This window comes from Sus scrofa, chromosome 1, assembly GCF_000003025.6.
Source record: "Sus scrofa isolate TJ Tabasco breed Duroc chromosome 1, Sscrofa11.1, whole genome shotgun sequence".
In the NCBI taxonomy this organism is placed as follows: Eukaryota; Metazoa; Chordata; class Mammalia; order Artiodactyla; family Suidae; genus Sus; species Sus scrofa.
In genome coordinates this window covers 230135897-230150717 of record NC_010443.5, presented here as the reverse complement: position 1 = coordinate 230150717, position 14821 = coordinate 230135897, and the positions used below count along the sequence as shown (strand labels likewise).

Here is a 14821-nt window from a genome sequence, read left to right as displayed (position 1 = left end):
ACCAAGAGTGAACCATAATGCAAATTGTAGACATTGGGTAGTTATGATGTGTTAATGTAGGTTTAACAATCTAACAAACATACCATTCTGGTGGGGAAGACTATGCTTGGGTGGATTCAGGGAATAAACGGGAAATCTCTGTAGCTTCCTACCAATTTTTCTGTGACCCTAAAACTGCTGCAACATGAAAAAAATCTTGGGGAGTTCCCATCATGGCGCAGTGGAAACGAATCCAACTAGGAGCCATGAGGTTGCAGATTCAATCCCTGGCCTCGCTCAGTGGGTTGGGGATCTGGGGTTGCTGTGAGCTGTGGTGTAGGTTACAGATGCGGCTCCTATCTGGCATTGCTGTGGCTGTGATGTAGGCCAGTGGTTACACCTTCGATTTGATCCCTAGCCTGGGAACCTCCATATGCCATGATTGCAGTCCTAAAAAGACAAAAAAAAAAAAAAAAAACTTTACAAAGTAATAATAATTTTCAAAGAGACTGATACTGGTTTCATTAACATTTCATTAACGTACCTAAACTTCTTTTAAATTTTTAAAAACATGCCAGCTGAACAACTGAAGATGATGGGTGCCATAATACTACCTACCAAATAAGAGAGGATTTGCTTTTACTTGCCTTAAACTTTTTCAAGCTCACACTTCAAAGGAAGTTGCCTGATACTTACATAGTCCCAGGATTTTATATAATATCATATTCACTTTATGCTGCTCACAACTTACAAAACTGAAATCAAATGCTTCTCAGATTTCCTCTTTCTAAAGCATAGCTTCTGCCTGTGATTATTTTAAGCATATTTCTCTGGTCCTAATTTATAGCTATTTTAGTATCATAAGAATGCTAGCACAAATGGTTTTCTGTTATCTTTTCCCTTTTACTGGTTATGTTTGGTTATAATACACTAAACTAGAATCTGGCAAACTTTGGCCATGGATTAATCTAGCCTGCTGCTTATTTTTGTAAATAAAGTATTAATACTTTATTTTTGTAAATAAAGTATTATTGGAATACAGCCATGCCCACTCACTAAGAACTGTTTATAGCTGCTTTCATGCTAGAACAGCAGAGTTGAGTAGCTATGAAAGACAAGACAACTTCAAGCCCCAAATATTTACTACCTGGCCCTTTTTATAGAAAAAGTTTGCTGACTATTACACTGGATGAATCTCTCATATTCTTGCATTCAATTATCTGTCTATATATAGACATTTTAATCAGCTATTTTAATTCCTGTCATGCTATACATAGTCCCTGAATTATAGAACATAAATTTTCCCTAATCAAATACTGATAGAATAGTCTAAGCAAGGTAAGTTAGTCATTTCTTCTCTCAGAGTAATATCACCCCCTTTTTTTCTGGTACCCCATAACATCCTAGATCTAGCATAATTATCAAGTAAAATGCTGAAAATATCTATTCCAATCACATGTTTACAAAAGGAAATCACATACTTCTTTGTCCTTTCTCACATACTGTCAAACTTTACAAGTAATGTCAGACAATAGTAAGAGGCAGGGAGGACATTTGGGAAGGAACCCAAAGAACCTAAAAACCTTATACCTAAAAATCAACCTATACCTAATGCTGGATTATAAAAAAAAACAGCAAACTATGTAGAAGCTCTTTCTTTCCTTCTTTCTTTTTCAAACCAAGTTCCTGGCATTGCTCTGCCTTAAGACTCTCAGATTCTGCTTTGATTTTCTCTAATACTTAGTAAACTACATAATGCATCCTAGAGAACTGAGTCATTATAACTGAAAAGTGTAGGTTTTTCATAGAATTAAACTAGAAATCAGAAGAATGAAAAATGTAAAATTACAAATACGTAGAAATTAAATAATACATTGTTAAATAACGAGTCAAAGAAGAAGTTACAAGGGAAAAAAAATTGAAAATGATAACGTAACATACCAAATTTATAGAATTTAGCAAAAGCCATGCTGAGGGAAATTTATAGTTGTAAATACTTCTATTGAAAAAAAAAAAGTGGAATCTGAAAAAAGGCACAATGAACTTCTTTGCAGAATAGATACTGACTCACAGACTTTGAAAAAACTTATGGTTTCCAAAGGAGACAGTTTGGGGAGTGGGGGGATACACTGTGGGTGTGGGATGGAAATCCTATAAAACTAGATTGTGATCATCACGGTACAACTATAAATGTAATAAATTCACTGAGCAATAAAAAAAAAGAAAAAATATATATCAAATCAACAACCTAACTTTCTAGTTCCACTGAGTGAGGCTCAGCAGTAACAAACCCAATGAGTATTGATCCCTGGCCTCACTCAATGGGTTAAGGATCCAGCACTGCCATAAGCTGTGGTATAAGTCCCAGACATGGCTCAGATCTGACATTGCTGAGGCTGTGGTGTAGGCAGGAAGCTGTAGCTCCAATGCAACCCCAGTCTGGGATTTAAAATCCATATGCCAAGGGTGTGGCCCTAACAACAACAACCAAAAAAAAAAAAACCTAACTTTACACCTTATAGAACTAAAAAAGGAGCAAACTAAAGCAAGTTAGCAGAGGTGAGGAAATAAAAGATGAGAGCAGAGAGAAAGAAAATAGAGAATTGAAAAACAAAAGAAAAAATGAAGAGTTGGTTCTTCAAAAAGATGAACAAAATTGAAAAACCTTTAGTTAGACTGAGATAAAGACAGAAAAGACTCGATTAAAATCAGAAATGATGGGGGGACATCACCACCAATTCTACTGAAATTAGAAAGATTTTATGCCAGCAAACTGGATAACCTAGATAAAGTCAACAATTCCCAGAAATACACACCTATCAACACCGAACATTGAAAAAAATCTAGAGAGACCTATAACTAGTATGGAGAACGAACTGGTAATCAAAAATCTCCCAACAAATAAAAGCCCATATTCAGATGGTTTCACTTGTGCTTCTACCAAACATTTAAAGAAGAATCAACACACATTTTTCTCAAACTCTTCCAAAAAACTGAAAAGGAATGCTTCCTAACTCACTTTAGGGACAGCATTACTCTGACACCAAAATCAAACAAAGATACTACAAGAAAACTATAGACCATTATCCCAGATAAACAATGATACAAAAATTCTCAATAAAATACTAGCAAACAAAATTCAATAGCACAATCAAAGTATTATACACCAAAACCCAGTAGGGTTTACTCCTGGAATGTAAGAATGGTTCAACATATGAAAACAGATCAATAAATCATATTAACAAAAAGAGGAGAGAAAGAACTCAACCAAAATTATAAATGAAAAAGGAGAAGTCACAACAGATACTGCAGAAATACAAAAAACCATAAAAGAATACTACGAACAATTATATGGCAACAAATTGACAATCTGGAAGAAATGGACAATCTTCTAGAATCTTACAGCCTGCCAAAACTGAATCAAGCAGAAACAGACCAACTGAACAGACCCATCACTAGAAATGAAATTGAAGAGGTCATAAAATCACTCCCTACAAATAAAAGTCCAGGACCAGATGGCTTCACAGGTGAATTCTATCAAACATATAAAGAGGAATTGGTGCCCATCCTCCTTAAACTCTTTCAAAAGGTTGAAGAAGAAGGAATACTCCCAAAGACATTCTATGAGGCCACCATCACCCTCATTCCAAAACCAGACAGAGATACCACCAAAAAAGAAAACTATCGCCCAATATCTTTGATGAATATAGATGCAAAAATTCTCAACAAAATCTTAGCCAATTGAATCCAACAACATACCAAAAAAATTATACACCATGACCAGGTAGGGTTCATCCCAGGTTCACAAGGATGGTTCAAAATACGCAAATCAATCAACATCATACACCACATTAACAAAAGTCAAAAATCATATGATCATCTCAACAGAAACAGAGAAAGCATTTGACAAAGTCCAACATCCATTCATGATCAAGACCCTCGCCAAAGTGGGTATAGAGGGAACATTCCTGAACATAATCAAAGCCATTTAGGATAAAACCCACAGCAAATATAATACTCAATGGGGAAAAACTGAAAGCCTTCCCACTCAAATCTGGAACAAGACAGGGATGCCCACTCTCACCACTGCTCTTCAACATAGTTTTGGAAGTCCTAGCCACAGCAATTAGACAAACAAAAGAAATAAAAGGCATCCAGGGAGTTCCCATCATGGCGCAGTGGTTAACGAATCCGACTAGGAACCATGAGGTTGTGGGTTCGATCCCTGGCCTTCTTCAGTGGGTTAAGGATCCAGCGTTGCCGTGAGCTGTGGTGTAGGTTGCAGACGTGGCTTGGATCCCGCGTTGCTGTGGCTCCTGCGTAGGCTGGCGGCTACAGCTCTGATTAGACCCCTAGCCTGGGAACCTCCATATGCTGCGGGAGCAGCAGAAAGACCAAAAAAAATAAATAAATAAATAAAAATAAAAGGCATCCAAATAGGAAGAGAAGAGATCAAACTGTCACTGTACGTGGACAACATGATACTATACATAGAAAACCCTAAGGACTCAACCCAAAAACTACTTGAACTGATTAATAAATTCAGCAAAGTAGCAGGATATAAGATTAACATTCAGAAGTAAGTCGCATTTCTGTATACCAGCAATGAAATATTAGAAAAGTAATACAAAAATACGATACCTTTTAAAATTGCACCTCACAAAATCAAACACCTCGGAATACACCTGACCAAGGAGGTAAAGGACTTATATGCTGAGAACTATAAAACTTTAATCAAAGAAATCAAAGAAGATGTAAAGAAATGGAAAGATATTCCATGTTCACTGATTGGAAGAATCAGTATTGTAAAAATGGCCATACTACCCAAAGCAATCTACAGATGCAACACAATCCCTATCAAATTACCCAGGACATTTTTCACAGAACTAGAACAAACAATCCAAACATTTATATGGAACCACAAAAGACCCAGAATTGCCACAGCAATCCTGAGAAACAAAAACCAAGCAGGAGGCATAACCCTCCCAGACTTCAAAAAATATTACAAAGTCACAGTCATCAAAACAGTGTGGTACTGGTATCATAACAGACAGACAGACAAATGGAACAGAATAGAGAACCCAGAAATAAACCCTGACACCTATGGTCAAGTAATCTTTGACAAGGGAGGCAAGAACATAAAATGGGAAAGAGAAAGTCTATTCAGCAAGCATTGCTGGGAAACCTGGAGAGCTGCATGCAAAGCAATGAAACTTGAACACACCCTCACACCATGCACAAAAATAAACTCCAAATGGCTGAAAGACTTAAATATACGACAGGACACCATCAAACTCCTAGAAGAAAACATAGGCAAAACACTCTCTGACATCAACACCATGAATATTTTCTCAGGTCAGTCTCCCAAAACAATAGAAATTAGAGCAAAAATAAACCCATGGGACCTCATCAAACTGAAAAGCTTTTGCACAGCAAAGGAAACCAAAGAGAAAACAAAAAGACAACTTACAGAATGGGAGAAAATAGTGTCAAATGATGCAACTGACAAGGGCTTAATCTCTAGACTATATAAACAACTTATACAACCCAACAGCAAAAAAGCCAATCAATCAATGGAAAAATGGGCAAAAGACCTGAATAGACGGTTCTCCAAGGAAGATATACAGATGGCCAACAAACACATGAAAAAATGCTCAACATCACTGATTATAAGAGAAATGCAAATCCAAACTACCATGAGATACCACCTCACACCAGTCAGAATGGCCATCATTAATAAATCCACAAATAACAAGTGCTGGAGGGGTGTGGAGAAAAGGGAACCCTCCTGCACTGTTGGTGGGAATGTAAACTGGTACAGCCACTATGGAGAACAGTTTGGAGATACCTTAGAAATCTATACATAGAACTTCCATATGACCCCGCAATCCCACTCTTGGGCATCTATCCGGACAAAACTCTCCTTAAAAGAGACACGTGCACCCACATGTTCATTGCAGCACTATTCACAATAGCCAGGACATGGAAACAACCCAAATGTCCATCGACAGATGATTGGATTCGGAAGATGTGGTATATATACACAATGGAATACTACTCAGCCATAAAAAAGAATGACATAATGCCATTTGCAGCAACATGGATGGAGCTAGAGAATCTCATACTGAATCAAATGAGTCAGAAAGACAAAGACAAATACCATATGATATCACTTATAACTGGAATCTAATATCCAGCACAAATGAACATCTCCACAGAAAAGAAAATCATGGACTTGGAAAATAGACTTGTGGTTGCCAGATGGGAGAGGGAGGGAGTGGGAGGGATCGGGAGCTTGGGCTTATCAGACACATCTTAGAATAGATTTACAAGGAGATCCTGCTGAGTAGCATTTAGAACTATCTTTAGATACTCATACTGCAACAGAACAAAGGGTGGGGGAAAAAAATGTATACATGTAAGGATGGCTTGATCCCCTTGCTGTACAGTGGGAAAAAAGTAAATTAATAAAAAATTTTTAAAAATCATATTAAAAATGATGGGACAAAATAACACATGATCATCTCAATTGATTTTAAAAAAAAGGCATTTGGAAAATTCGACACATTTCTATAATAAAACCCTCAAAAACTAGAAAAAGAATGAAACTACCTCAAAATAATAAAGGTCCTATCTAAAGAAATCACAGATATCATACTTAATGCAAAAGACTGATCAGAATAAAGGATGCCCAGTTAAATTACTTGTATTCAACACAGTACTGGAAAATCTAGCAAGAGTAATTAGGCAAGAAAGAAGAAAAAAAAGGCATGCAAATCAGAAAGGATGAAGTAAACTTCCCTCTGTCCTAAAACGAAGTAGTCTTATATGTAGAAAACTTTAACAATTCCACATACACAAAAAAATGCTAAAACTAATATAAAAATTCATCATACAAAATCAACTTGGAAATATCAGTTGAGTTTTCTACAAACTAACCAAGAATAATCCAAAAAAGGAAATTAATAATCCCATTTATAATAGCATCAAAAAGAATAAACTTAACCAAGGAAGTAAAAAAATACACCAAAAACTACAAAATCATGCTGAAAGAAATTAAAGATGACACAGATAAATGGTAAGACATCTTATGTTAATGGACTGGAAGACTTAATGTTAAAATGTCACCACTGACAACATTTGCAGATTCGATATAATCCATATCAAAACCTCAATAACGTCTTTTATAAAAACAGAAATATCCATCATAAAATTCACATGCAATCTCAAAGGACCTCAAATCACCAAAATGATATAGAAAAAGAACAAAGTTGGATGAGTCACATTTCCTAATTTCAAGTTACTCAAAGCTACAGGAAACAAAACTGTGTGATACTGGCATAAAGACAAACACAGAAGCCAAGGGAAGAGAATAGAAAGCCCATAAATAAACCCTTACATACATGGCCAAATGATTTTTGACAAGGATGTCAAGAATATTCAATAGGGAAAGGACAGTCTTTTCAACAAATGGTGCTGAAAAAAGTACACATCCACATGTGAAAGAATAAAGCTAGATCCTTACCTAACACCATATCCTAAAATTAACTCAAAAAGGTTTTTCCACGAGTTCCCTTTGTGGCTCAGTGGTTAATGAATCTGACTAGGAACCATGAGGTTGAGGGTTCGATCCCTGGCCTTGCTCAGTGGGGTAAGGATCCGGCGTTGCTGTGAGCTGTGGTGTAGGTTACAGATGTGGCTTGGATCCCACGTTGCTGTGACTCTGGCGTAGGCTGGTAGCAACAGCTCCCGATTAGACCCCTAGCCTGGAAAAGGCAAAAAGACACACACACACACACACACACACACACACAAAGGGTTTCCCCAGAGCTAAAAGTATAAACTCGTTGAAAAAAAAAGGTACAGTAAAAGTTTTATGGTACTGGATTTGGTAATGATTTCTAGATATGACAATAAAAGCACAAATAACAAAAATAAATTAGACTTAATCACAATTTAAAACTTTTGTGCATCAAAGGGCACTATCAAAAGTGATAAAAAGCCACTCCACAAAATGAAAAAAAATATCTGCAGCTCATTTTATCTTATAATGAGTTAACACCCAGGAAAATATTAAAAACAAAATCAATCTCCTGCAATTTAACAAAAAACACAAACAACCTGATTAAAAAGTGGGCCAAGGATTTGAATACACATTTCTCTAAAGAAATATATAAATTGCCAGAGTTCCCATGTGGTGGAGTGGAAACAAATCCCACTAGGAAACATAAGGTTGCGGGTTTGATCCCTGGCCTTGCTCAGTGGGTTAAGGATCCGGCATTGCCATCAACTGTGGTGTAGGTCCTAGACACGACTTGGATCCTGCGTTGCTATGGCTGTGGAGTAGGCCAGCAGCTGTAGCTCTGATTCAACCGCTACCCTGGCAATCTCCATATGCCACATGTATGGCCCTAAAAAGCAAAATGCAAAAAATAAATAAATAAATAAATAAATTGCCAATAAGTATGTGAAAATATGCTCACCATCACTAATCATTAGGAAAACGCAATTCAAAACCATAATTGGGGAGGATGTAATTAGTAATTGTAATTAGTAGCTCAGTGGGTGAGGAACCTGACTAGTATCCTTGAGGATACGGGTTCAATCCCTGGCCTCACTCAGTGGGTTAAAGTTTCCAGTGTTGCCACAAGCTGCAGATGAGGCTTGGATCCCATGTCGCTGTGGCTGTGGTGTAGGCAGAATGGAAGCTGCAGCTCCAATTCAACCCACAGCCTAGGAACTTCCATATGCTGCAGGTGCAGCCCTGAAAATAAAAATAAAGAAAAAGGAAAAAAACTAAACAAAATAAGACAAAACTCTAAATACTTCTCCAAACCATTAGGATGGCTATTTTTTTTTTTTTTTAAGGAAAAAAATTACAAGCGTTGGTGAAAAGGTAGAGAAACTAGAACCCTTGTGCACTACTGATGGGAGTAAAAATGGTGCAACTGCTATGGAAAAGACTAGGGCAGTTCCTCAAAAAATTAAAAATGGAATAATCTAGCAATTCCACTTCTGCAAATATACCTCCAAAAATTTAAAGCACGGACTGGAATAGATATCTATACACCAATGTTTACAGCAGCATTATTACAACAGCCAAGTGTCCATCAACAAATCAATGCATAAACAACACATTATATATACATGCAATAGAATTTAGCCTTAAAACCAATGAAATGAAAAACACTACAACATGAATTAATCTGAAGACATTATGCCATGTCAAATATCCTAGGCCCAAAAGGACAGATATTGTATGATTCCACTTATGTGAGGTACCTAGAGTAGTCAAATTCATTAAGACATAACACAAAGTGCTGATAGCCATGGGCTAAATTTACAATGGGGCATTATCATTTAACAGGTAGAGTTTCAGTTTGCAAAGATTATAAAAGTTCTGGAGATGGATGACTGCACGAAAATGTGAGTGTACTTAATGCCACTGAATTACACACTTAAAAATGTAACTTTTATATTCTGCATACTTTAACAGAAAAAAAAAATCAATGAAACATGGTATTTTTTTGTTACATAGGTACTAAAAAAAAAAAAAAAAAATCTACCACCAAAAGAAATGGATAATACATACCTGGGCATCCTTATATCCATGAAAACCATGGCCTTAGAGAGTTCCACATTGAAGTGCATAGGTACCAAAATATGCTGTGTAGATACATTGAGTTTTCGTGCTTCTTTCCAATTATCACCTAATTACAGAAAACAATACATTTTTAACACATGTGTAATTTGAAAAACACACTAAACCCAAAATTACCATTAATACTACATAGTCATACAGTGCATGATATGAGAAAATCTTCCTACATCTAGATAATCTTAACGCCATATTCCCAGATACCAAAGGGGAAATGTTGGTGAGAGAAGTAAACTGGGAGGTTGGGATTGACATATACACACTGCTATATAAAGAATGGATGAGTAACAAAAACCTCCTGTAGAGCACAGGGAAATCTACTCAGGGAAATCTACTCTGTAATGACCTATGTGGGAAAAGAATCTGAAAAGGAATGGATATATGTATATGAATAACTGATTCACCTAGTTGTACACCTGAAACCAAGACAAACTTTTAGGTCAACTATACTCCAATAAAATTAAAATTTTTTTTAAAAGACAGAAAAAAAAGAAAGAAGTTTTAAAATTTATAACAATTACATATAATACCCCATTTGAACAGTGTCATATATAATCCCCCATATATATAATACCCCATTTGAAACTAATACCATGACTCAGTTAAATCCTCAGTCAAGGAAAACCATGCAAATAAAAGATTAGACCCTTGCAGACAGGTAGTAAAATGGACTTTATTATATATTTTTAAATTCCAACAATAATGAACTAAATGAAATGTTTCCTTTACATCTTAATTTATACAAAAATGAGATATTTAGATGCATACATTTCAGTATTTATCAAGACAGTCTATGACAATTATATAAAGTAACCCCAATGTGAAAAAACCCTGCTCCAAAAAAGATTCAATTAAGAATAGTTAATTCTCATCAAAAACAACTCCAAGGAATTCTAATAATTTCAGATAGTAAAAATGAAATATTGAAAATCATTTTTTACAACACATCTCAGTATCTTAAGTATTAAGCACAGTTCATGGACTTTGATAATTAGTAACCAAAATATAATAAACATACCAAAATATAATAATTTATTCCTTGAGAATAAATTTATGGATTTTCTATAAATAATCTGCCTTTGCCACCTGCTATCTTTGGCTCCTTCTACACCAAATGGAATATGACAAAAATAGAAACCAACTTCATTACTCTTAAAGCAAATATAGAGAAAAAAATCAAATGTTCCATTCAATAAGAACTAAGATTTTTAATAACCATTACTGTAGGATCTCACTGCTTCTCCTTCTATTAGCTAGCTCAGATAATTAGAATTTGATCATATACATACCTACAATCTCTAAAACAGCCACCAATCCAACCCAACTGAATTGTTCACTAATAGTCCAGAGATTCAGATGCACTATGACACAGTGGAAAGAGGACTCAACTGGTCTGGGCTTATTTATATTAGTGGCTCTTGAAAAGTGAATTTCTGATTCTGGCCACCTCATCTAAAAAACTAGATTCAGATCAGAGATTCCTGTTTGTACACCCAAGTGAACTGGATAAAGGTATTCCTAAGATGGTGACCTTCTTCAGTCTTTGTATGGCTGTTCATGGTCTGTGCTATCAGAGCTCCTCAGCTGGCTGCCTCTGGCCTTGAGCATCCTCTTCTCCTTATCCCATTATGTATTACAAATATCACTTTAAATATGTGCCAATGCTTTCCAACCTTGTACAAAGGGTGGAAAATGCAGGTCTAGATTAGAATTTCTCAATCTCAGTGTTACTGATATTTAGGTCAACTAAGTCTGTTGTGGAGTGGCTTTTTCCTACATTGTATGATGTTCACTAGCATCCTTGACCTCCACTCTGTAGATGCTGATAGTGCCCCAACTCCCTACTGTGACAACCAAAAATGTCTCCAGACATTAACAATGTCTCTTAAGGAGTAAAATCACTGCTAGTTGAGATACCGCTCCTAGGAAACATCTATTATCAGTTCTAATTCAAAAATGTAAAAGTATGTTTATATTTAGGATGAAGATCTTCAGAGAAACTAAAACCTAATTAATCACTTGAGCAAAATGAATCAACAAATACTACACTGTATACTCACCAACTCTGCTGTAAAGCAGCTGTATGCTTGTAAGCTGAATATCAAAGGAATCATAGGCTCTTTGCATTATCTCCTCAAGTTTGGCCCCACCTTGCTTTAAATCTGGTAATTCTGAACGAATCTTACTTGTCACCTGAAGTTAATTTTAATAGTTTAGACTACTATGCATAATACTTCAAAATGAAAATTAAAAGTTTTTTTCTTGAGGGCTATAATATAAAAATTTAATAGTAAAAGATAAACTCACAAGCTGACATACAGTACAACATCATTAGAAATGTCTTTATCTGTGACATATATGATGAGAAGGCCAAGTATGAAGTAAATTTCTACATCTTAAGTTATATTTCCCAATCATTTATATTAAAAAAGAGAATCGAGCCCATCCTGGGAAATAATACATCAAAACAATTTTTAAACCTGCCAAGAAGCCTTTTTTATTAAAAATGAAATTAAGAGACAAATACAACTTACAGAGTATTTCCATGGCACAATAATAGATATTTAGATAACTTCAAAATAAGAAATAACAGTCCAGGAGTTCCCATTGTGGTGCAACGGGATTGACAGTGTCTCTGCAGCAGCAGGATGCAGGGTTCGATCCCCAGCCTGGTGCAGTGGGTTAAGGATCTGGCATTGCAACAGCTGTGCGGAGGTTGCAACTATGGCTCAGATCTGATCCCTGGACCAGGAACCCCAAATGTAGCAGTGCAGCCAAAAAAATAAATACAGTAAGAGTCCAGAATTAAACATTAGGATAGCTAAATTTTAGTCCTAGCTCTGCCTTTTATAAAACCCCAAGCAAATTATACTTGTACTTCCTCTTTCTTAGTATACTATGCATACTTTTTTCACTTAAGTGTTCTGGGGATCACTTCACAGCAATATTTAAAGATCTTATTCATTCATATGTGAATATACACACACTAGACACATGTGTATATTTTTTAACATTTTTTTCCTCTATTTTACGTATCTCATGTGAGAGTAGACAGTAAAAGCTGATTATCTGTTTAAAAGGCAAAGAATTTCAGGCAAAAGTTTAAGCAAAATGCCTAAGGTCATAAAACTAGACAGATACCCTTATTCCTGACCACTATGCCTTTCCAATGTCTGTGTCCACTATATGACACTGTCCATGAACCAATTTCATAACCACTTTCAAATATGAATAAAATTAGCTGTATAAATTTCTATTACAAATGTAAACCCAACAGTGTCTACATAATTACCAAATGAAGAGTTTAAAAAAAAAAATAGAATAAAGGAGAATGTCAACATCAAGGGAAGGTACATATTTGTTAGGTAGCCAGAAAGACCATTCCTAAATTAGCCATTCTTTTTAGGTCTTTAAAATGTTAGAATTATTCTATTTAATGATATAGAGCAGTGCTGACCAATAGAGCTTTCTATGATGATGGAATTCTTCTCCATCTGTTCTAATACAGTAGCCACCAACTATCTGTGACCAATAAACACTTGAATGTGGCCAGTGTAACTAAGAAACTAAATTTCTATTTTTTTAATTTTAATCAGTTTAAACACATGTGGCTAGTAGGTACCATATTCAACACGGCAGATCCAGAAATACACAAAAAAAGAATGCTCTACTCAAAACTTGAGGGAAAAAAATTGTACATAGATATATAGAAAGGGACATGCAAGAAGACCATCTCTCAAATTTAGGATTATTTAATGGAAATATCTAAAGTATACACACAAAAAATTTCAGAAAAATTAAAATATGTTTGATTAGTTCCAGAACTCCCTCCCATTCTACACATTTTAATTGATCAAGTAATAAATTTAAATTGAAAGGAGATAAACTTTTCAAGCATTATTCTCAAATTCTACAAGTATAATACTTGGTTTTTGCCCTTGATCTTCAACATTCAATTAGTCATTCTGCTTATTAGAAATATAGGAAAACTACCTAATGAAATGAAACTTCATTTTACTCGCCAAAAAGGAAGATTTCTCAAATCTTAGTTTCTACTATTAAGCTAAAAGTTAATATACCAAATCAAACTGTTTAAAAAGCAACCTACACCTTAAACAACAAAACACTGTAAGTGCCATATTTTAAAATAATTATTAGTAGTATATACCTTTAGATGACCAAGATCCAAAAGTAGAAGATTTGATGTAGGGCTAAAAATTCCATTTTGTGGGATAATAATATATGAAGACTTCAAATTAATTTTAAGATCAAGAACTTTCTGTGTTTCAATAATATAAAGCAGACCTGCAGAAAATTTAAATCTTTATAATGAATAGTTTTCACAAATTACTCAAGAAATAGAGAATCATTAAACATAGGAATTGGTAGCACAATCTTAAAATGTGAAATTAGTATTAATTTATAATACTAACAATAATAATGGAATAATATATATAATACTAAACAATATTAATTACCTGGAGCAAAATATTTGTTAGTTAACATGTACACTTCTAATTAAATATGCCTGAGTACAAAACTGGAATATTTCTTCAAAAAGAAGTTTTTGACCCATAAACTCAATTTAGGTAAAAATGGAAAGATACTTATCTAAAAATTAAGTTCCATAAAATACTTATTCATAGCTGTTATATTTGAATCTACATATTGCTTCCCAATACGTGAACTTACTACAGCTACATCTACCATGCTGAACAATGACACTTTACATTACTGTGAGACAATGAAAAATCCTAGATTATAAAATCATCTTCAATAAAACCATATGTAAGCCAGAAAAGGCAACTAGAGTTTTCTATGAAAATGGATGAATCTTCCCATATGAATTTTAACTAAGATAAAGTCTTCAATTTACACTAAAATATTCAACTAGATTTCTAAATCCTGGTAGTATGAATGAGTAGGTAGCCAAACCTACTCTTCCACTAACAGCAACAAAAACTGTTGGATATAAAACAACACGAAGTAACAGCAACAAAGAAACCTACTAAAAACACTAAAAGGAGGCAAGAGAGTAAGGATCTATCAAGCCAAAAATCAAACTGAAAGAGTTAGTTAACACTTAAATGGGAGCCAGAAAAATTTTATCCTGAGGCCATTTTTCTGTACTTGGCAAACATGGGAACTCCTTGCTATAGTCTTACAGACCATAGGAACAGATGA

General features: G+C 34.9%; 1 protein-coding gene across 1 annotated transcript in view; it reads right to left on the bottom strand.

The window, feature by feature from the left end:
* VPS13A (vacuolar protein sorting 13 homolog A) overlaps nucleotides 1–14821 on the bottom strand; it is a 262005-nt gene that overhangs the window by 180626 nt on the left and 66558 nt on the right. Inside the window, 3 exon segments of the mRNA XM_021065108.1 lie at nucleotides 9572–9689; nucleotides 11698–11830; nucleotides 13806–13942. Of these exon segments, the coding sequence (XP_020920767.1) occupies nucleotides 9572–9689; nucleotides 11698–11830; nucleotides 13806–13942 (388 nt within the window).